Source organism: Pelodiscus sinensis, chromosome 2 (assembly GCF_052426305.1).
Source record: "Pelodiscus sinensis isolate ZL-2025 chromosome 2, ASM5242630v1, whole genome shotgun sequence".
Lineage (NCBI taxonomy): Eukaryota > Metazoa > Chordata > Testudines > Trionychidae > Pelodiscus > Pelodiscus sinensis.
The window spans coordinates 16216147-16238663 of NC_143053.1; the positions used below are offsets into that span (position 1 = coordinate 16216147).

At 45.3% G+C, this 22517-nt stretch overlaps 1 protein-coding gene across 4 annotated transcripts in view; it reads left to right on the forward strand.

The window, feature by feature from the left end:
* HHLA1 (HHLA1 neighbor of OC90) overlaps positions 1-22517 on the forward strand; it is a 59143-nt gene that overhangs the window by 30833 nt on the left and 5793 nt on the right. For 3 of the 4 annotated variants that reach the window (XR_016348674.1, XM_089776161.1, XM_089776162.1), the window contains exons 12-13: positions 1693-1764; positions 4017-4088. Coding sequence is in view for 3 of the 4 variants with exons in the window: in XM_089776161.1 (XP_089632287.1) it covers positions 1693-1764; positions 4017-4088 (144 nt within the window). In the remaining variant the exon portion in view is untranslated. Of the gene's footprint in view, positions 1-1692; positions 1765-4016; positions 4089-16649; positions 19073-22517 lie in introns of those variants that run through there. The other variant, XM_089776163.1, reaches the window with a different exon arrangement.

Genomic DNA, 22517 nt, shown 5'->3' on the forward strand with positions numbered 1-22517 from the left:
AGGCCACAATTCTTTCCCACAGACATACAGGCAGTCCCCGACTTACGTGGATCCGACTTATGTCGGATCCCTAGATACGAACGGGGTGAGGCAACTCCCGCACATGCGCAGCAGCATTCCTGGGGCTCGCTCACCTGGGTCCTAGGATCCTCCTCCTCCTCCGGCCGGCTCCGACTGGGGTCCCGCAGAGCTGCCGGGCAGAGGAAATGTGCCTCCCCACGCCCGCTGCCCCCCCCATCCCCCTGCCAGCAACAGGCTGCCCCCTCCCCTGAGCAACAGGCTGCCGAACAGACAAAAGCAGCCTCTCTGCCCCTCCTCCCCTCTATACATGCCGGGCTCCCGGAGCGCAGCAGCGTCCCCGGGGCTCGCTCACCTGGGTCCTAGAATCCACCTCCTTCTCCTCTTCGGCCGGCTCCAACTGGCCTCTGCCTGCAGCAGCTGGCCACAGGGACAGGGATCCCGCAGAGCTGCCGGGCAGAGGAAAAGTGCCTCCCCACGCCCGCTGCCCCCCCCCCCCGCGGCCTCGCATCCTGCACGCCTCCCCCCTCCCCCCCGCCAGCAACAGGCTGCCCCCTCCCCTGAGCAACAGGCTGCCGAACAGCAGACAAAAGCAGCCTCTCTGCCCCTCCTCCCCCTATACATGCTGGGCTCCCTGGGCAAACAAAGACTCCACCAAAACAAACAAAGTGCTGGCCTCATTGTGTTAGCAAAAAAAGGACCCTCCTCCTAGAACCCTGGGTGGTCTGTGGAAATAAAGCTATTAGCTCAAAGCATGGTGCAGAGCTGTTTGGTATATGATGAGTTACTCCTTTAGTCCTGAGTTTGTCACAGGGACAGAAATAGATGTGAAATCTTCTGAACAGGGGAACAGACAGCAAAACAAACATTAGAGGGGAGTTAACCTTTCCCTATGCTATCCAAAACTAAAAAAAATGTTTGGCTAGAGTTTACCCTACAATATGTACCAGTTCCGACTTACATACAAATTCAACTTAAGAACAAACCTACAGTCCCTATCTTGTACGTAACCCGGGGACTGCCTGTATATTATGCGACTTGAATTAGTTCAGAAGTCTGTCTGGACAATTTAATATACTCCCTTTGTTTCAGCAGCGGGTACATCTTCGCCAGGGCCCCTCTAACTCCACTGAACAAAGGCAGGATTTGCCAAAGCAACTTCCTCTTCCTAATGAGGAGATTTCATCATTGTGGGGGGGACGGGACAAGTAACATTATTGGGACTGTCCTAAAGCAGCTAATTTCCCTGGCAAGTCCTCCATGCTCTTGACTCTTTCTTCTGCCTTCATGGCTCTACCAACACCAGTCAGGCATCAATCCACCTTCTGCTGTTCTCACACCAAGGCCTGCTGCCACCATGCCTTGTGCGCCTGGACTACCTTCCCTGACATGCTCCTAGTCTTTATTCTTATTCTTGGGGCATGCATTATAAATCTATGTCTACCCACACTTAATTCTTGACCTGCCAAGTCCTTTAACTTCGGACTGACAATGCGCACATTTAACTTCATCCTTCATCATCTCCCCATCTTCTATATGTTGTCTAGTTCAAGGGAGGGGCAGAGAGCCTGGCTCTTTATCTGCCTGTAGTGCACAGAGGATGCCTTTGGCATCATACAGGTAAGAACCAACAATTACAATGATATTGAAATGTGCTTGGTTCTGTCCCCATAGCTGAAATGTATCCACTCTGGACACAGCCAGCTCCTCCTGAAGTAGACAAAGTACCTATCCAAACAGAGGCGGGTAAGTTTATTTCTTATGTACAGCAATGAGGTTATTTTGAGATAACTAGTAAAGAATTCTGGCTGATACATTTATGATAGAGGAATTAATTAATTTGTCTCTGTATGTGGGTACAAACTGTCACAGAAACCCAGACTCAGGGTTGGAAGGAGAGAAACACTTTTATTGAAACACAGCTGTGGGAAGTTTCAAAGGAAGACTTCAAAATCAAAATGTCTGCAGCAACCTTATATATCCAGGGTTACAACAAAATGGAATAGACAATATGTACACTAGTAACAGCCTTATGATTGGCTTAATCTTCAGAGCTACCTCTATCTCAAGTATGCATAGATAAGCTTAGTTACATGAGTTTTAGCTCATCCTTCACAAGCAGCTACACTAGATCAGACTGGTTTCAGTCGGTTCACTATCTGTCACACAGTGCAGGGTCACATTCAGTCAGTTACATACAAGCATCTAGAACAGCATACATTTTCCTTCTCAAACATATCTTACCCTAGACCTTAGTCCGTCCTGTGCTTTTCAGCACATTGGACGACCCACATTCTCCATGCTTGCTTATCAGTTGCCATGTGACCCAAATTCTCCCATTTCAAATTATTTTTGCTATGTGTTTGATAATAATCAGACACTTCCAAGTCATTCTAGGTCTACCCCTCTTTCTTGTTGGATTTTCTGGCTTCCAACTAAGAGCCATAATAGGTAGACGGTTCTGATCCATGCTCTAGCCATTGATGTCTTCTCTAACAAATTATTTGGGATAGAAACCTCATTTTAGCCATTTTTCTGGCCTCATCATTCCTTTTTGTTTCCTCATAGCTTAGAGCTAATAATCTCCACAAGCACTTGTGATGAAATGCATCTAACTTCTGAGTATCTGTGTTGTTAAGTTGCTAGGCTTTACTGTTGGTTGCTATGGCTACAACAATGGCTGAGTAAATGCTTAGGGTACGTCTACATTGCGCACTCTTGCACAAGAAGATATGCAAATGAGGTGCAGTGATGAATATCGCTGCACCTCATTTGCATACCTAATGAGCCGCCATTTTTTCACAAGGGGCTTTTGCACAAGAAGAAGCAGTCTACACTGCTCTTGTGCAAGAGAGGGCTTTTGCACAAGAAGGAGCAGTATAGACTGCTCCTCGCGCAAAAGCCCCTTGTGCAAAAATAGCGGCTCATTAGGTATGCAAATGAGGTGCAACCATATTCATCACCATGCCTCATTTGCATATCTTCTTGCACAGTGCAGACATAGCCTTAGTTTTGTATCTAAGGATACGGTATAAAGTTTCCAAATGTTCCTAAGTTTACTGAAGGCTGCATTCACTTTGCTGATCCTTATTTTTATTTCTTCAGAGCATGTACCATCTTGGTTTATTGTGCTTCCAAGAGATTTGAATTAATCTACCCTCTCTAACTGTCCATTGATTTGGATGTTTAAATCCACATTTCCAAGTACCAACTTGTTTTCTAAAAACTCTGGCATCTATAACAGATGTTTTCCATCTTTGATTGATACACATATTGTCTATTTCATTCCATTTTTGATCATCTGGTGATACCCAGGTCTTTGCCTGAATGTTTTTGTGCTAAAAATTTGAATTGAAAACACTACACTTATTTTCTAACAAAAATTATAGGTCTCCAGTACCATTACTTGACAATGTTCCAGGTGTGTGAGGGCCTATAACTGTTTCCCAGCCATTTCTATCCTTCCCAATCTGGGCATTGAAGTCCCCCAGAACAAGCACTAAGACATGGCTTGGTGTTCCTTTCGCTACATTTCCTAGTTCTGAATAGAAGCTGTTTTTATCTTCTTCACCAGCATCATTTGTGGGTGCATATACTTGTACTACAGTACACTTTGTATGTCTGGATTTAAATCTCACTATGAGTATTCATGCTGGCTGCCTGGTCATTGGTGACTGTTTCACAGCTGTATTCATTATAATTCTGACTCCTAGCTCATGTTTACTTCCACTTGAATAATTGTTTTGGCCCCTGATATTAACAAGCCTTGATCTTTCTATTGAACCACACAGCCCTAGGATATCAAGTATATACTTATCCATTTCACTGGTTACTTGTGCTAACTTTCCAAATCAAAGTTCATACGTTCCAAGTGGCTATACAGATGATTTCTTGAATGTATTTCTGTGTGGTTCCTTGACCTTTTACTGAAACAGCCATATGTTGCTATTAAAATGCCAAGGCACGTGACATCTTTTTCTCTCCTTCCTTTATAACAGCCCTGCCTTCTTCATTGTTGTCCACCCCTGTAGACAAGCCTGAAGTGTTACCAAAACTTCATTCAGCTTCTAGTAAGTACTTGCTCTCTATGCAGCAAAAAATGAAGGTACTCACAACATACACTTGCTCAGATTTTCCCCTGTGAAAAGAACAGATGTGTTTTAAATATGTGATGCTATGTCATATTTTGATATTACATATATTTATGCATACCCACACTGATTTCATTTGTGGGTCATATAAGGCTAATATACTCAATATGATATTAATAATGCATTCGCCTATGTGGTACATGTGTTGGTTTTAACTTTGGAGAGAATCTGAAAACTCCCTCATGCAAAAGAGAATAGCATGCTTCCAATACTCTTATTGGTAAAACTCAATCCCTGTAGATACAAACACAGCTATAGGAAGAAAATCAAAACTGTTTAATAGTCCAGCAGACCCGTATGCTCAGAATGAGGCCAACTTCTTTTTGTGATGTAAATGTCAGCATGTTAAAAATCTTAGGTTTTCACAAGATCTCAGCACATTAGGTTAGATTTGGACTGTAGCCCTGGCCAGAGATGTCACAAATGGGAGGTGAGTACTTTTAAACCCCTGGCTCTATTAAATATCCAGAGGGAACTCTTTTGAAAAATCTGGTCAAAACCATGGTTGCCAAACTTGTGAAAACCTGGCTCTGAGCTCGCTTGGAAATTAGCCCCAAGTTACTAGATCACAGCTGACAACTGAAAGGCATAGTAGCATAGAAGCAGAGTTGGGCTAAATCTCCATAGCAAGTCAAATCAAAGCTTTCAATATGATTCTGGAAACAGAAGGAAACTTTTGTGCTCAACATGGATATCTCTATTGCTTATACTGTATGCTTACGATAGGAAAAGAACACAGAAGCTAAGGTGACGTAGAATCCTGTGGCACCTTATAGACTAACAGATTTATTGGAGCATAAGGTTTCATGGGCAAAGACCCACTTCGTCAGATGCATGCATCTGACGAAGTGGGTCTTTGCCCATGAAAGCTTATGCTCCAATAAATCTGTTAGTCTATAAGGTGCCACAGGACTATTCGTCGCTTTTGCAGATTCAGACTAACACAGCTACCCCTCTGATACGGAAGCTAAGGGAAACTAAACCTTAATCATGGTTTCCCCAGCAGCAGTCAGTTTCTGGCAAAACTCACAGGGTTACTGAGATTTGGGCTGGAAAAGGATTCAAGCATGTAGATATACCTTATCTTGAGCCAGGGGGATACCTCTTTTTGGAAGAAGAGAAGAATTTGTTGGTTTGTGGGGGGATTGTTTAATCTTGATTTTCACTTTATATTTACACCTTCATAGTGGTCTCCTGGATAGGAATGTGAATATCTCATTTTCAGAATATATCTTGATTTATGCTAAGAATTTTCAGCGCCAGATAGGACACTACATTTAATGGGAATTTGGCATCCAAGTTGTATAGGCAGCTTTGAAACACCGAACTTTAATCTCACTTTATTCAACTCAGCTATGCTATCTTTTGAAAGCCACCACTGAACTCAGTTCTCGAATGCTATTTGCTTTTATACTGTGACTTTCAATATACATCTCAGAGTGCCTTTGCAAAGGTGTCACTTCAGCCACCTGTCGGGCAGGACAGGCAGGCTGTTTGACAGTGCACAGCAGCAATGCTCCACAATACAGCAGGACAGCCTGTGAAAAAAGAAAAGGGTGATTGATTGGAAGGGCGGAAGGAATTCAGTTCAGCGGCATGCTGATTCCCTAGTTGGAATCTAGTCGGGACCCCAAGGGTTTATCCAGAAAGAGCCACAGAATATGTGTTGACCATGAACATTCAAGATCCTGATTCAACTGTTGCTAGTATCTTTGGGTAGACAGGAATGCAGAGAAAAGAATGCGACCTACTGAATCATCAGACCATGTATTGCAGCACTTTGGTAGTCTTCTGGCCAACTGCTGACCTGTCCCTGTTTAGCATGGTGTGATATAACCTGGTCCTGGCACAAGCTGGAATGGCTGCCAATGCTTTGCTGGTGCTTCATAGATTTTGAATGTTTTTTCCCCTCTCCCATTGGAAATTTCCTGCCGAGCTTCAGTCCAGAAAGGTTACTTCTCTTGTCCTTTTTCATACTCAGTCTCATTTCTGAGAATAGCCCATGCTGACTGTCCTAGACCTTCTCTCAGGCAGGCAACACATCTCTTAGTTTAAAGACTCCCACCCAAAGTGCACATCCACCTCTCCTCCTCACATGTATGCCCCCATCTACTTTCAGTCTGCCTACCTATCTCTGCTTTTTCTCTATGCCCACTGTGGCTGCCACTCCACTCTCTAGCTCCCTATCAGCCATTCTCCCCTTGGCCTGGGTGTGCATCATATGGGCGTCCCCGCCCCTGGGCACATGGCACAGAAGCGGCACCGGCCCCAGGAACACGGCGCATGGGCGCTTCCGGCTCCTGGACGCGTGGCACAGGAGTGGCACTGGCCCTGGGCATGCAGCGCAAGGGCTGTTCCGGCCTCGGGCGCACAGCGTATGGGTGGCCCCGCCCCTGGGTGCGTGGCACAGGAGTGGCACTGTCCCCGGGCGCATGACGTATGGGCAGCCCCACCCCTGGGCATGTGGCACAGGACTGGTGCCGGCCCTGGGAGTGCGGCACATGGGTGGCGCTGGCACTGGGCACATGGTGTATGGGTGGCCTCGCCCCCAGGTGCCCAGCAGCCCCAAAAGGTTGGGGACCACTGTTCCACATCATCTCACAGATGAGAATCCCCAGCATCCATAGGAATGCCTTAGTGGATCAGACCCATGGTCTATCTACCTTGTTTGGCCCCTTTAACACAGTTTTTGAGCATCTCACAGTCATGAATGTGTTTTTCCTGAGAACACCCCCATGGGCAGGCTGTGCTATTATCTCCATTTTACAGATGGGGCACTGTTGCCCAGAGTCACACAGGAAGTCATTGGTGAATCCAAGATGGCACCTGTATCTCCCAACTCTGAGGCCAGCACCTCAACTTCTGATCCTTCCTTTCTGTCTGCCCACTGGCCTGTCTCTGACAGTGACCAGCACCAGAGGCTTCAGAGAAAATGGGTTGAAACCTCATAGTAGGCAGCTGTCAGTAATCTGGATCACTGAAGATCTCATCCTAATAATTCCCTAGTAGTTAGAGATTGGTTTAAACCCTGAAGCCTGGGGTTTAATATCCCTTGCAAATATTTTGTTAACATTAACTAATGGGATAGTCTGGTTACCCATATCCATTGTCATTCTCTCTTTGATTTTTGTTAAATTTTCATCTTCAATATCATCCTGTGGCAATGAGTTCCACTGTCTATGTGTTGTGTAAAAAAGCATTTCCTTTTATCAATTCTGATTTTTGTCACTTTTTAATTTAGTTGAACATCCCCTTGCTATTGAGTTATGAGATCAGGATTACATGATTTACCTTCTCTAAACTGTCATTGTTTATATACTTTTGAAATGCATTATCTGCAAATGTTGCTGTTTATCCCTTGCTCCATGTAATTAATAGACTTGACTTAGAAACCAGTCCCCTCGCCCTTGGCAATCCTGGGCAAGAGCATGTCCAGACGTAGACCTCATCACCTGCAACACAGATTTTACCGTAATTCATTTCAGTTACACCCAGCCATATTCCTCCCATACCTGCACTTATTCACTAGCATTGCCTATGATAGCTGTGATGATTTCCACTTGTCTTGAGAGAAGAACACCTACTGGCTTCAGGATCAGGCACAGAAAGTATTAAATATGGGAAATCATGAAATTTGCCATTTTCAAAATCCCATGACTTTAAGTGTACCATAGTAGACCATAAATTTGGTAGGAAATTGAATACGAATGTCTCTGTGGTGTGGATAAATAGGTACCCAAAATGAGGTACCAGTACAGTTCCCAAGGAGTACAGGAGAAGGACACTTTGAGGAGCACGTCGTGATGGATTGATTGAAAGCTTATGAAAAGATAAAACACAATGTTTTGACATTCTCAAAGGGAATAATAGTCATTTGAAATGGGATTCTGATAAACGTGACTAAGACAGAACTTCCTGTGATAACTCCTTGATAAAATGGGGGGAAGGAATAAGAAAAATTGACAGTGTAGGCTGCAGTAATTTTTTAAGGCAAACATTGCTTCCTTGTGGCCCTTTTGTGCTAATGGAGCTGCTCTAAAAAGAGAGAATTGGCACGTTGCATTCCCTGTGCAAATGTCTCCTAAGCAGCATGCTCAGTGAAGGTAAAGATTTTTTTCAGCAACACCCTAGGTTCTTTGTGAAGAGACTTGGAAACAAAACCTTGGTTCAGATTTACTTGGCAGTCTCACAATGATATTTCTGATTCAGAAAAGCTCTTGCACATACCACCTCATACTGTCTTATGCCGCCTCTTTTTTATTCACAACAAGCCTTTATCTAAATGTAGGCGTGGGCATGTGTGTCATGCAGATGCTACTGCAAATATCTAATTTTCTTCCATCAGGCACTTCCTGGGAGAGTTAACTCTCTATGGGTATGTCTACACTACAGCGCTAGTTCGAACTAACTTAGTTTGAATTAGTTAATTCGAACTAAGCTAATTCGAACTAACGCGTCTAGAACTAAAAACTAGTTCGAATTAGCGTTTTGCTAATTCGAACTAGCAAGTCCACATTGAGTGGACTCTGAACAGGGCTTAAGGATGGCCGGAAGCAGTGCCGGCAGGGCATCAGAGGAGGACTTAGAGCATGGAGATGCTGTCTCAGGCTAGCCGAGGGCTGCGCTTAAAGGGTCCCGACCCCCACCCCGGACACACAGTTCTCAGGGGTGCCCCGCTTGCAATGAAGTTCTGGCTTGGAGTGCCCGGAGTACCCACACTGGGCACATCACACCACTCGGACATCAGCCCGGCTGCACTTGCCGCAGGTTGCCATCTGGGGAGAGGGGACAATCGGGGGGCTGCAGGAGAGCTTCCACCCCCAGAAGCCCACAGAGCCAGCACAGTTGTCCCCATCGGGGGCTCGTACCCCATTCCTCCCTCACCTCCTTCCACTTACCCTTCCCTAGCCCCCCTTCTTATTGATGTACAAAATAAAGATAACGTTTCTTCCAACATTGACTCTGTCTTTATTGAACAAAACTGGGAGAGACTGGGAAAAGGAGGTGGGAGAGGGGAAGAGAAAGGCTGGGAGAAGGGAGGGCAACTAACATGATCAGGGGTTGGGAACAGGTCCCAGATGAAGAAAGGCTACAGAGACTGGGACTTTTCAGCTTAGAAAAGAGGAGACGGAGGGGGGACAGGATAGAGGTCTCTAAAAGCAGGGGTTGGGTGGAGAGGGTGCATTCAGAAAAGTTCTTCCTGAGTTCCCATAAAGAAGGACTAGAGGACACCAAAGGAAAGGAATGGGTAGCAGGCTTCAAACTAGTAAGAGAAAGTTGTTGTTCTTCACAAAGCAAATAGTTAACCAGCGGAACTCCTTGCTGCAGGAGGCTGTGAAGGCTACAACTAGAACAGAGTTTAAAGGGAAGTGAGATCAAGTCATGGAGGTTGGGTCCATGGAGTGGTATTAGCCAGGGGGTAGGAGTGGTGTCCCTGCCCAAAGTTTGTGGAAGGCTGGAGAGGGATGGCACGAGACAAATGGCTTGGTCACTGTCTTCGGTCCATCCCCTCCAGGGTCCCTAGGGTTGGCCGCTGTCGGCAGACAGGCTACTGGGCTAGATGGACCTTTGGTCTGACCCAGGACGGCCATTGTAAGCTCAGGGCTCAGGGTCGGGGGTCTCAGTGGACCCCCTTGATTTTCATGCACACCTGCTCCTGGGTGGCCAGGCTGGCAGCTCTCCTGCCCTAGCCGGCCACTTTCCTGTGCCTAGTGCGGAGATCGTGGACGAGGTCCACGATGTCCGCACTAGCCCAGGAAGGTGCCCGCCTCTTGCGGTCCAGGGCAAGCTCCCGGGAGCCGCCAGCCTGGTCCCGGCAAGAGGGGGTGGGCTGGGGGGCATCGGGTGGGTGGCTCTGTGCCGTGCCAGGTGCAGGGTCTGCTAGCTGGGTGCTGGCAGGCTTGCACCTGGCACGGGCACCGTAGCCAGCCCGTGCCCCTTTAAGGGGTCCGGGGCCGGGAGGGAGGCATAGAGTTTCCCTGGTGTTGGTCAGAGTGGCCACCAGGGAAACCTGGGGAGGGCTAGCCTCCCACTAGTTCGAACTAAAGGGCTACACAGCCCTTAGTTCGAACTAGCTAGTTCGAACTAGGCGTTAGTCCTCGTAGAATGAGGTTTACCTAGTTCGAACTAAGCGCTCCGTTAGTTCGAATTAAGTTCGAACTAACGGAGCGCTAGTGTATCGCCTAGGAAAGTTAGTTCGAACTAATGTCCATTAGTTCGAACTAACTTTGTAGTGTAGACATACCCTATGGGTCTGTATACACTTGCACCCTATTTCGAAATAGGGATGCAAAAGAAGACATTCAAAATTGCAAATGAAGCTGGGATTTAACTATCCCACGCTTCATTTGCATAATTGCAGTATGGCACTATTTCAAAGTAAAATGCGCTGTGTAGATGTGTTACAGTAAACTTCCAATAATCCGGCACCCTTAGGATCCAGGGGGTGCCAGATTATCAGATATGCCGTACTATCGGAAGGGGGGGCTATGAGGGGCCTGGGGTGGGGTGGGGGGATTCCACCCCAGACTCCTCATAGCCCCCCCTTCCGATAGTCCAGTTCTGCCCCAGGCATCCCCGATTCAGCCGCTGCTGGTCAGTTTCAGCAGCGGCTGAATCAGGGACACCTGCAGCAGAGCAGCTGGGGTGCTGCCGGGTTGGACTGGTAGCGCCGCCCCTCAGTGCTGCGAGACCAATCCAGCAGCACCCCAGCTGCTCTTGAGGACTCCTGGGACAGAGCAGCTGTGGTGTTGCCAGGTTGGTCCTGCAGTGCACTGGCTGAATCGGGAAGCCAGGCGCAGAGCAGCTCCAATGGTCTGGCTGCCCAGAGCACTTCCGTGTTCCTGATGGTGCCGGACCATCAGGAGTGCCGGAGCATTCGATGCCGGACCAATAGAGTTTTACTGTATTTTGAGAGAATAGTTTACAAAATAACTGTTAAACCTCATTTTATGAGGAATAAGGGTTATTTCAAGAGAAGGATTTTCTCTCGAAATAACGCATCTACACAGCGTGTTTTATTTCGAAATAGCGCTATTTTGAAATAGTGCCATAATGTGATTATGCAAATGAAGCACGGGATATTTAAATCCCGGCTTCATTTGCAATTTTGAATGTCTTCATTTGCATCCCTATTTCGAAATAGGGTGCAAGTGTAGACATACCCTAAGTACGTCTAAGTATATTTTATCTGTTTGTTTTTGGCTTGTATGGGAGTTTGAAACTAGGGTTCTGTGCTCTCCGCTGTGTTTGTACTTGGGCACTTTTCTCATTTTAATACTATTCACTTACCTGGTCTACACTACACAGTTAGATTGACAGAAGGCAGTTAATGCTGATCTAGCTGTGGATGTGTCTACACTTAAATTTGGCTTCCACTGGAATGCCAACTTAATAATGCCATTGCCTTGAGCCTTGTAGAGTCAAGGCTGATGTAGTTACGTTGACGCAGTGTTAGTGTAGAAACTGTGTTACCTGTGCTGACTGTTACTGGCCTCCAGAAGCTGTCCCACAATGTCCTGCACTGGCCACTCTGCTTACTGCTATGATCTCTGTTGCCCAGGGGTCAGGTAGGCAGGAAGCTGTTCTTCCCTTCTAAGCCCCACAAGTTTTTGAAATTCGTTTTTCTGGTTTCCCACTTGGTGAATACACCTGGCAATTTTCCATTGTTGAGCTTAACTGTCCAGATGACAAGGCTGGCTGCACATGGCAGACACACTCCTGCCTGGAGTAATAGGAGGTATTGGATCTCCTGTGCAGAGAAGAAGCTGTGCTGGCACAGCTGGGATCCAGCTGTGGTTATGGATGAGCAGATCGCTTGGGGCATGCAGGAGAAAGGCGACAGACACCAGGGACCAGCAGCAGTGCTGCATGAAAGCGAAGGAGCTGTGGCAGGCTGACCTGAAGGCCAGGAAAGCCAGCAATTGATCTGGTGCTGAGTCACAAAACCATCAATTTTACAAGGACCTGCAAGCCATCCTTAGCAGAGACACTCCTCAACAGCATTGTGGATACTTCCGAGGAGCCTGAGTCAGAGGCCCTTTTTGTGACCAGTGAGTGGAGGAGTATGGAGGACAGGCAAACAGGGAAACCAGCTGTGCAGCAATCCAGATGTTTTGGATGCTACTGCAGTCCCAACCGTCGAGCGCAGGTGAGTCTGACGCAGGAGGAAAACCTCTGTCAAGTATGCAGTTTGCTTTGACATTTCAGGGATGGTGTAGAAGAGTAGGGTTGCCAACTTTCTAACAGCATGGAACCAAACACTCTAGCTCTGCCCCTTCTCTGAGGCCACACTCCTATCTAATCCTTCCCCAAAGCCACACCTCCTGCCCACTACATTCCTCCTCCCTTGGTGGCTTGCTCTTGCCGACTTTCCCAGGGCTGGGACAAGGGGCTGGATTGTAAGAAGGGGTGAGGGCTATAACTGGACATGCAGGCTGTGAGGTGAGGCCAGAAATGAGTGGTGCAGTGTGCAGGTGGCGGCTCTGAGCTGGGGCAGGGAGCTCTGTTTCAGGGGAAAGTGAGGGCTCTGGCTGGAAATGCGGGCTCTTGGATGGGGTTAGGGATAAGAGGTTTGAGGTGCAGGAGGGGGCTTTGGGCTGAGGTCTCTGGCTGGAGTGCGTGCTCTGGGGTGGGGCTGGGGATGAAGGGTTTGGGGTGCCCGAGTGGCCTGCAGGATGGGGCTGAGACATTTGGACTATTGGAGATGGCTGTGGGCTGAGGCAGGAGGTTGGAGTGTGGGATGGGTGAGGGCTCTGGGTTAGGGGTGCAGGCTGAGGGACTTAAGGAGTGGGAAGTGGAAGCGCAGAGCCAGTGCTTGAGGTGCGGGCATCCCCGCCTATGAGCTGGCCTGCTGGGAGCTTCCTGAGCACATTACGGTGCCAGGACAGGTGGGGACTAGCCTGCCTTAGCTCTGCAGCATCACTGACTGGACTTTTATTAGCCTGGTCAGTAGTGTGGACGGGAGCCACCACTTTTCGCCTGGGCGCTCCAGTTGAAAGCCGGCCACCTGGCCACCTAGAGAAGCCTTTGTGCAACTGCCAAGAGAGAGAGGGTTCCTTCCTGCGTGTCATTCTCCTCTGAAGCTAGGCAGGGGAGAGGGGGACATGGAGCAGTTTGTGTTCACCGGGATGTCCCAGGAATACTCTGTAGACATCTTGATGAAACTCTGATGGAAGCATTCTGCAATCTTGAGGGAGGGCTGCTTTATTTCTTCCATAGTGCTGGGACACTTTCCCGTGCCACTCATTGATTACTTCAGCAGGCGCCATTGCAATACACAGGCTAGCAGCAACAGTGCACTCTCTGCCTCTGTTACCCTCAGGAGTGAGATGCTAGCTAAAATCACCATGACCTGTGGAAGAGTGTGCCAGTCAGTATAGAGTTCCATTTCCCTGTACAGCTATGATCTATTCCTTCCTTATTTCCCCAGCTCCCTCCCCAGGCCATGGGGTGGGTGCTGGGACAGTACCAATTCCCAGGAGAAGTGAGACTGTAATGTTTACAACTTTTGGCAGTCAAGGGGAGTGAGGTCAGCATCCTATATTTCAATTCCATTGTGAATTCACTGGACAATGGTACCTCTATGTGTTGTATCTACAGCTGCTGCTACTGTGGACTGCTGTGTCCTATCTTGCACCACACCCATGGAGTGCCTAAGAGAGAAGGGGGAGAAGGAAGAAGACTCCAGGTGAGATGTTGCAGGAAATCCTGCAAGCCTGTGCTGCTTCAGAGAATAAGACTAGAGCTTAGAGTATCTCCCTTGCAGACAACCTGGAGAGGAAAAAGTCCAGCAGGAAAAAGAGAGGAAGAGGCACCAGGGCGTAATGGGGCTTCTGAGGAAGCAAACAGAAAAACTGCAAACTCTGGTAGATTTGCAAGTTCAACAATCTGGTGCTTGTCTCCTTCTGTAGCCCATAGAGCACTTAGTATTGAGACCTCCTATACCCTCTCCTGCAACATTCCACATGGCATCAGGGGTCATGGCCCTATCCATACCACTCCTCCCCGGTGCACAGTAAAGACAATCACAGCTTTACAAACACTGACCTGTAAAAGCCATGGTTGGTGTAGCTGAAATGGAAATGACTGTTCCCCTTTCGTAGGTTCTGTTCCCTTAATTCATTAAGCTTTAAATTATTTTTTAATTGCCTTGTTCACGTTATTGAATAAAAATCTATTTTTATTTGGATAAAGATTCATCTTTATTAGTTCACAATATGTGCTGTTTGGCGTTGAGTAGATATGACATGCACCAATTCCCTGTTGCTTTTTTTTTTAAATCATAGAACTCAACATCACTGGCAAACGATAGGTGCATTGACAAAATTTTATTCCTACATACATGGCAATCACTACATGAATCCTACTGGGCTGCAAAAGAGCAAGACCGCTGAGACACACTTCAGCAACACATACTACTCTGGCTCACAATTCAAATGTTCTTTCAAAGCTTCCCTGAGCCATAGAGCTCTGTGTCGAGATCTTCAATAGCCTTGGTGTCTGGCTGTTCAAACTCAGCAGTCACTCCCACCGCACCCTGGCTGAAACTTCCCCCGCTTTGCTTCACAGATAGTCTGAAGAACACAGCAGGAAACTATAACCATTGGGATATTTTTCTCCCTGAGGTCCAAGCTCATAAAAAACAATGTCATGGAAACTTCAAATGACCAAAGGTAGTTTAAATTGCCACCCTGCACCTGCTGAGCCTGTATGTGAAGCACTCCTTGCTGCTGTCGAGGCGGCTGGTGTAGGAGTTCACAAGTCAGGGAAACCTGGGACAAACTGGATCTCCCAGGATCACTGTTTTCATTTCAACGTTCCTAAAGGTAATTTGCCGGTCAGGAAACAAAAGCCCCTGCTTGCAGCTTTCTGCTCAGTCCTGTGTTGTAAGATGCAAGCATCAGGCACCTTTCCTGACTCGCCCACACAGATGTCAGTAAAGCAAACCTGGTGATCCACCAGCCGATGAAAAGTAACCCTTTCTGCTGATATATGCTGAGTCTGCTGCTTACATGGGGATTTGTATGCCATGTATTGCCCCACTGCATTTTGGAAACCTATGGCTGCAAAGGTGATTACTGGCCCTGCACACTTGCATGACACTGGTCCTTGCAGTGAACTTCCCAACTCAAAGCTGATTCCAGCTTGACCAGATTTCACATTCCCACAGTGCATTTGCCACTTACTTCTCAGCTGTCAGTGCTGCTTTCATTTAGGGGCTTTCTGTACCAGAGGGCTGGGAAATGTTCCACAAACCGATCCAGGAATGTAGCCTTGTGCATCTGACCGTTCTGCTGCCACTGCTCATCATCCCAAACCTGCATTACAGCATGATCCCACCAGGCAGTGCTTGTTTCTCAGGCTCCAAACTGGCGCTCCAGCTGCTCTGCGATCACCGTCACCAACCTTCAATTGTTTCTTTCATTGTCCCACAGTGATTCTGCGTCCAAGGATGCATCATGTTCCCCTGGGGTGCCTCTTGCAGGTCTGTTAAGACTACAGGATTGTGAGCCCTGTGGTTGCAGAGCTCATGCTCATATTGCAGAACTATGTAAGTGCCATGCTCCCGTGAGGGTTGGTGGACAGCAGGGAGGCCCATGCAGATGTGAGTGGTTTTGAAAAGAGGCTAAATATTATGGGATGCAGTTGAAATTATGGGATGGATAATACTGCATTGTGGGCTACTCATCCTAAGATCCCAGTCACCTTCGCACAGCTTGGTTTGGCTCCAAAACAAAGTACTGCAAAATTTTCCCAAAATATTACACTGGATAATGGCACGTTCCACTGGGAGATACCAACCCGCGTGAACGACATGCTGCACAGATACAAAGTGCTCCTGGTGAGGATGCACACTTCCAGCACACACAGTGTAGTGTGCACATATGCTAGCAATACAATAACTGTGATGGTTGTATGCCAGCATGTCTTGGGTTGACATGCTTTTTGTAATGTAAACCTAGTTTTGGATAGTAACATTTTTTTTAAAACATACAAAACATTGGGACATGACCTGGAGCTAGATGATGTGTGTTTCTTAATTAGACTCAATTTTCACATGTGAATACTGCATTTGTATAGCTTAAAATGGTTAATTCCAACTAGGAAAATCAATGGAGCTGAATTGGCAGAAGTAATTAGGCATAAACCCCCAAATAACAGACCTGTAGCAAAACAGACAGTGTCAAGAAGAAGAGAGAGTAAACCAGCTTGGGAATTCTTGATCAAGAGTTTCTTCTGAAATGTACTCATTAGGCAGTAATTGACAAATACCAGACACTAGGAAGAAATACGGAAGACTTCCAAACCCCAGGCAAGAATGGTAAGTAGCTAATGATTTTGTTATTCCTGAGCTCTTAACTGTTTGTAGCCCTTCCAATAGCTACAAATATTTTACTCCCCATAGTACTCATTGGTTGCCATTGGAAATTAATGATGAGCATAACCAGTGGACATATTTTTGGTTTCTTTGTATCCTAGATAGTGAGAAATGAAGAATCTGAGAAGAATTAGACTTGAATACCCAACAGGAAAGCAGAAGACCATGCTGTAGTAGTTCTTTTCTATCAGAAATTATTCTGCACAAAGATGCTTTTGATTGTGTGTTGTGTATTGTAAGCTCTGTGGTCTTTGGTTCACATCAGCTTGGTGTTGGGATTGAATAAATGCAATGCGAGTGCAAATTGAACTAGCACTCCTCAGAGTTCAGAGAGTCAGCAGGCCAGATTCTGATCCCAGTTATACCAGTGTAAAAATCCCACCAAAGCTAGAGACTGACCATCTCTGTGAAGACTGAAAATCCTAGTTATCAAGGCTGCCAACTGGGAGAGAGGGGGAAGAGGGCAGCTGTCCCGGGTCCTGGTAATAAGGCCTGGGGCTCCTGACCACCACCACCACTACCTCAGCAGTGGCTGTGGTCAGAGCCCAGGACCCTTTAAATCATCACCAGAGCCTCTTATTCCCTGAAGCATGCATTCAGTGGCACTGAAGGGCTGACTGGCGGAGGCTAGCCCTCAACCCAACCCCTTCTGGGGGTTGGACCCAGGACCGACCCACCCAACTGGCCTGATGGTTGACCAGGTTATCTTGTAATTAAAATAAACAGTGGTTCAGATGATGCAATACCTTTTGGCCTCATCCTAAATACCCACCATTCTTACCAACACCTCTCAAGATCTGACTCTTTATCTGTAATTAGTTGGGACTTGATTAAGGCCCAGGGAAGTACAGAGTCTAGATGGCAGAGTATCTCCATCCCACGTGGTTCTAGCCCCTGCTAGGTTGCCGCCAGACACTTTGTGGGGTGTTCTGTTTGGTGCTGTGTTTCATCATGGAAGAGGACTATGGGCAGCCTGGACCATTATGTTCTCCTGGGAACCCAGCGGATGAATCAAGCCTTCAGTACAACATTCACATCATCCTCAGCATGAAATAAGTGACGTGTCTCGTATCTGGGAAAGCACTGTTCCAAGAAACCCTCCCTCCCTTAGGACAAGTATAAGTGTTCTCTGACTCGAACATAATTCTGTAAAATGGCAGCAAGAAGAGGAACACGTGGTGGTAAGAAGAGCTCTGTCACTGTGAATTCCACACACATGGCATGAAGTGGGATGGGAGTATTTTTTTAAATGAACAGAGTATTGTTCCAGAAAGTGACAGGAGGCAGTATTGCTTGGCACTTCCTTCTGAGGAACCAAATTCAGCAGTCTCATTTGAAAACCATTCTGTTACAAGAACATTATAAGAAGATTGAGGATTAGATCACAAAACTAGAAGTCCACAACCCCTCAGTTTTCTTCACAGGCCTGGCACTGATTCACTGTATAAAGTTTCTGTGGAAAATTTATTTTGATTCAGAACAATAAAAAACCCTCTTTTTTCCCCCACAGAACAGAAATGCCAATTTGGAAACTGACATGTTTCATTCTGATAATGCAAAACATTAGAATTTCCTGTATTAGATATAAAAGTATGAACTTAATTGTAATATAAAAATCTATATAAAAGGAGATGATGCACGAAAGTCAAAACAGAACATTTCAATATTATGAAAATGGAACGAGAAGTTGAACAGTTTCAACTTTTTCCCATTGAACATCTCCTCAGAATTGACATGTTCCCACAAAACAATCCAACTGACAAAACTGCCTTTTCTAATAGCAAACTGTTCCATGGAAACTTGTTTGACACGTTCTAACCTTGGCAAAAAGAGAATAATACTTGCTCATCTACATGGTAATTTTATCATCCTCTTCAGTATACAGTCTAAAATTCAGACTCAATGTGGCGTCATTAAAGACTGTCTTTTAGAACAACTTGATGTGGCGTTTCCACTAAATGAGCTAATGCTCTTCTCTCTTGTATCTCGTGCTTGTGTAATATCTGATGGCTTGTTTCACTGGACTCTTGACATACAGAAGTTTGCCAGACATCAGGAATGCTTGGAACCATGTTTTACTGCTAGCTTGGCCAGTGCCAAAAGGGGCAGAAGTTGCTTTGTAGTAATTTCTTTGAGGTTGGCAGCAACCGCATTTTCCTCATGGCCCCAGATGCCATTTTATATAAAACTTCATGTCAGCACTAGACAACTCAGGCATATTTCAACAGAACTTCATTAATCCAAGTGTAAGTGGAATAACCTCTCTGATCATATAACATAAGATTGCAGAAACCATAAAGAATGTGAGGTATTTGAACCCAAAAAGACAATTACTCTGTCAAAGGGATTATAGCATAGGTATAAGGGAATCTTAGATAGATGTAAGGCCAAATTCTGACCCCAAGTCTAAATCCAAGGGCAACTCAGCTGAAGCCAGTTAACTTCAACAATATCACCGCACTGACACCATGCATTTAATTTACTCCACAACTTAGAGTGCTCTCCCTCCTCCCATGAAAACCACCAAATTGTTCTCTGAGGGAAGGGATGCCCTATAAGGGTCAAGAGGCTTTCATGCTGCCTCTAAGGCTACGTCTACACTGCTTCCCTCTTGAGGAAAAGGAAATAAAAATGGAACATTCATTAGCATATGTCACACTCATTTGCATATCCTCTTCTGATCTTTTTTGTGGAAGAGCTTTTTGCAGTGTAGATGGGGGCATTTTGCACAAAAAAAAGCAGTGTAGATGGGGGCATTTTGCACAAAAAAAGCAGTGTAGATGGGGGCATTTTGCACAAAAAAAACCCTTTCACGCAAGAACCCCATAAACCTAATTTTTTGAGGGATAAAGGTTCTTGTGCAAAAGAGGTTTTTTTGCACATAATGGCCCCATCTACACTGCGTTTTTTTGCGCAAAAACCTCTTCCACAAAAAGTATCATAAGAAGATATGCAAATGAGAGTGCAACATCTACTAAAGAGCGCTCCGTTTGCGTTTCCTCTTCTGCAAGAGGGAAGCAGTGTAGACGTAGCCTCAGTCTCCCAACATCTGCTCCCTTGTGTTTGGTTCTTGCTCAAGAGGGCTTATGCCTGAGTGAGAGCATCAAAGTATTTGCGCAAGAAGCACTGATTTTGTACATTACAAAGTCAGTGTTCTTGCGCAAATTCTTGTGTCCAGTGTAGACAGGTGGTAAGTATAGACGCACCGGTGTAGTTTAGTCCTTAAGGCACCATGCTTTGGTTTCTGCTTCAATAAGATAAAACCGTCACCCTTTGCCACTACACACCATCAGCAGTAGGAAATGGATAATCATCTGTTAACGTCACACTATAAATTCTTCAGCTTAATTATATCACAAGGGACAGAAAAAATGTTTTATCCATGTCTGATTTCAGATCACAGGTTACTCTGTAGTAAAAAAAATCTGGTCACATGTTGATAGAGGATTCCATATTTTGAAAATTCTTTTGGATAAAAACTCTGAGTCTTTCTACCCATGTACAGAAATTACTAAGAAACAAAGCTGGGATGGTGGAGCAGGAGAAGGATACTGAGCCTTACAAGGAGAGGAAATCATTGCATAAATTTAATTAACAAAACCACAGGGACTAAGGAAACAGTGTTAGCATCCCAACAGGTGATACATTAGCTGTAGACAATCCATTTATATCTATAGGATAAATAATCCAGTAACTCAATGTGAGGTGCTATATTGATGTAATTACAAGCAAAGACAGGATAATTGCTAAATCTTCAAGCAAAAATCATCAGACCATTGTCTTCATGGGTTAGAGAGGGTTAGACCTGTGCAATGACAATGGAATTCAACATATCTGGCCATGGTAGAATTCATCTGAAGGGCGTGTTCCTCTTTGGTTTTCACGTTCATTGCCATTAAGAATGCCTACATAAGAATGGTCTTACCCAAGCTAGCCAATGATGCATGTAGCCCTGTATCCTGCCTTCCTACATTGGCCAATGTCAGATGCTTCAAAGGGAATAAACAGAATAGGGCAACCATTAAGGGTTTTACTCACTTAAGCGTGCTAAGCTTCATAATCCAAAATGTCAATTAAAACCTGACTTCACAATGAGAGAAAATCTTCTACTAAAATCAACAGAAGACACCTATTTGGATCAGGTAACTTTATACCAGGGATGGGAAACCTTTTTTGGGGTCAGAGGCCACTGCCTCACAGAAAAATCAGTCTGCACACACGTGAGAAACAAAAAACCTCCACTCCTCACCAGCATGGGCTCCCCAGTGCTTATGGGAGCCCCACCCCTCAGGGGGCCAGATCCAGGCAAGCTGGTGGATGCATCTGGCCCCAGGGCCTTAGGTTCCCCACCCCAGCTTTAAACAAACAAACATCTTTATACCCTGCATTTTGAAAAAGAGAAAACGATGGAATCCATCAAAATACCATTTACTTATGGCCACAACCCCGTGATAAAAGGAGTATCAGCCAGGTGGTATGTGAACCAGGGCCATCACCATGAATTGTGCCTACTGCTAAAAATGCTACCTTCTTCTAGGCATCTGATAATAAGGAAACAGTCACCTCATAATGGATGACTGCAACATTTGGCCATCAACCGATTGGCCCTGTGATACTGGTACTTGAACTCAATGTTTTTTTATTCCAAGTCAACCTCTCCTCTGAGTTCCTGCATTTTTGTAGGATAAAAGTTATGACTCTATGTGCAAAGTTGAATATTCACCATGCAAACCACTTCCTGTCATGCCTTGTGCATGATTTGATTTACAGGACGTTTTCTATGTTTATTGAGCAAAATCAATAAAAGTGTTTTAAAAAACTAAACATTTACTTAAAATTCCCATGTGGAGAGGGGACTATCTGTTATTACTAAAACACTGTTAAAATATTGGCCTGGCTTACACAGTACAGTGCTTGAGAATGTAAATGAAACCTAGCAAGGGCTGGAATTCCTCAATGGGAGTAGAAGAGGCACAATCTGGAAATCTGGAGCCTCAGAATCATTACCTGGTTACCAATGTCATAGAGTAAACAGAACAGAGATGTGTACTTTGTCAGTCCAAAACAATTAATCTCCTAGCAAACTGATATTGTATTTTCTCATTATTATTTAAATCATACAAGGAAATAAATGTAAAAACAATGCCTACTCAGTAACATTTCAGCCAGTACCAAAGCCTGTTTTTAAATAGATATTTAAAAAAAAGTGCAGAGAGAGGCTTCCATCTGTGAATTCCAGCATATATCGGTCTAAGGGGAAATAAATGTGAATCAGACGATGCATTACTTAACAAGTCATATTCCAGCAGCTCATCCCAAGTCTATAGGAGGAGGTATGGTCTCACAACTACACTGAGAAGCCTCACTGAATCTAAGGATTGTCATTAGACCTTAACGATATAGACTTGGAAATTCATGAAGCTAAAACATTCAGTGCAGATGATCAACACATGTATAGAATGAAAATGAAAATGGAAATAATATTACCCAATAGGTGTTGGTTCAGATTTTCAGCATACTCTTCACCCGATACCATTTAGTGTATATACTCACCTAAGCACCCAATTCTACCCACCACTAAGGTATTTAGACTGAGATTTTTCAGAGCTGCTTAAGGGAACTGGATGCCCAATTCCCATTAGAATTAGTTTAAAAAAATCTGCTTTAAGCTCTCAGTGACCTTCTAAATATATGGATGCAAAAACTGTAGACTAGGACCTCTGTAAAGTGGAACCTAAATCAAGAATGTTATTTATAATTAAATAGAATAAAGTTCTCCCCCTTTTCGGTGTATCACAGTTTACAACATTGCAGTTCAAGTTATACTGAAATTCCACTTACAAATGATGCGTTGTTAAAAAAAAAAAAAAAAACATAGATAGGAATTTCACTAGATTAGTCCTTAGAACTATATTGAATAGCTGTTATCATGGATCGAACAGAGACCTTCCTAGTTTAAAATTTCATCT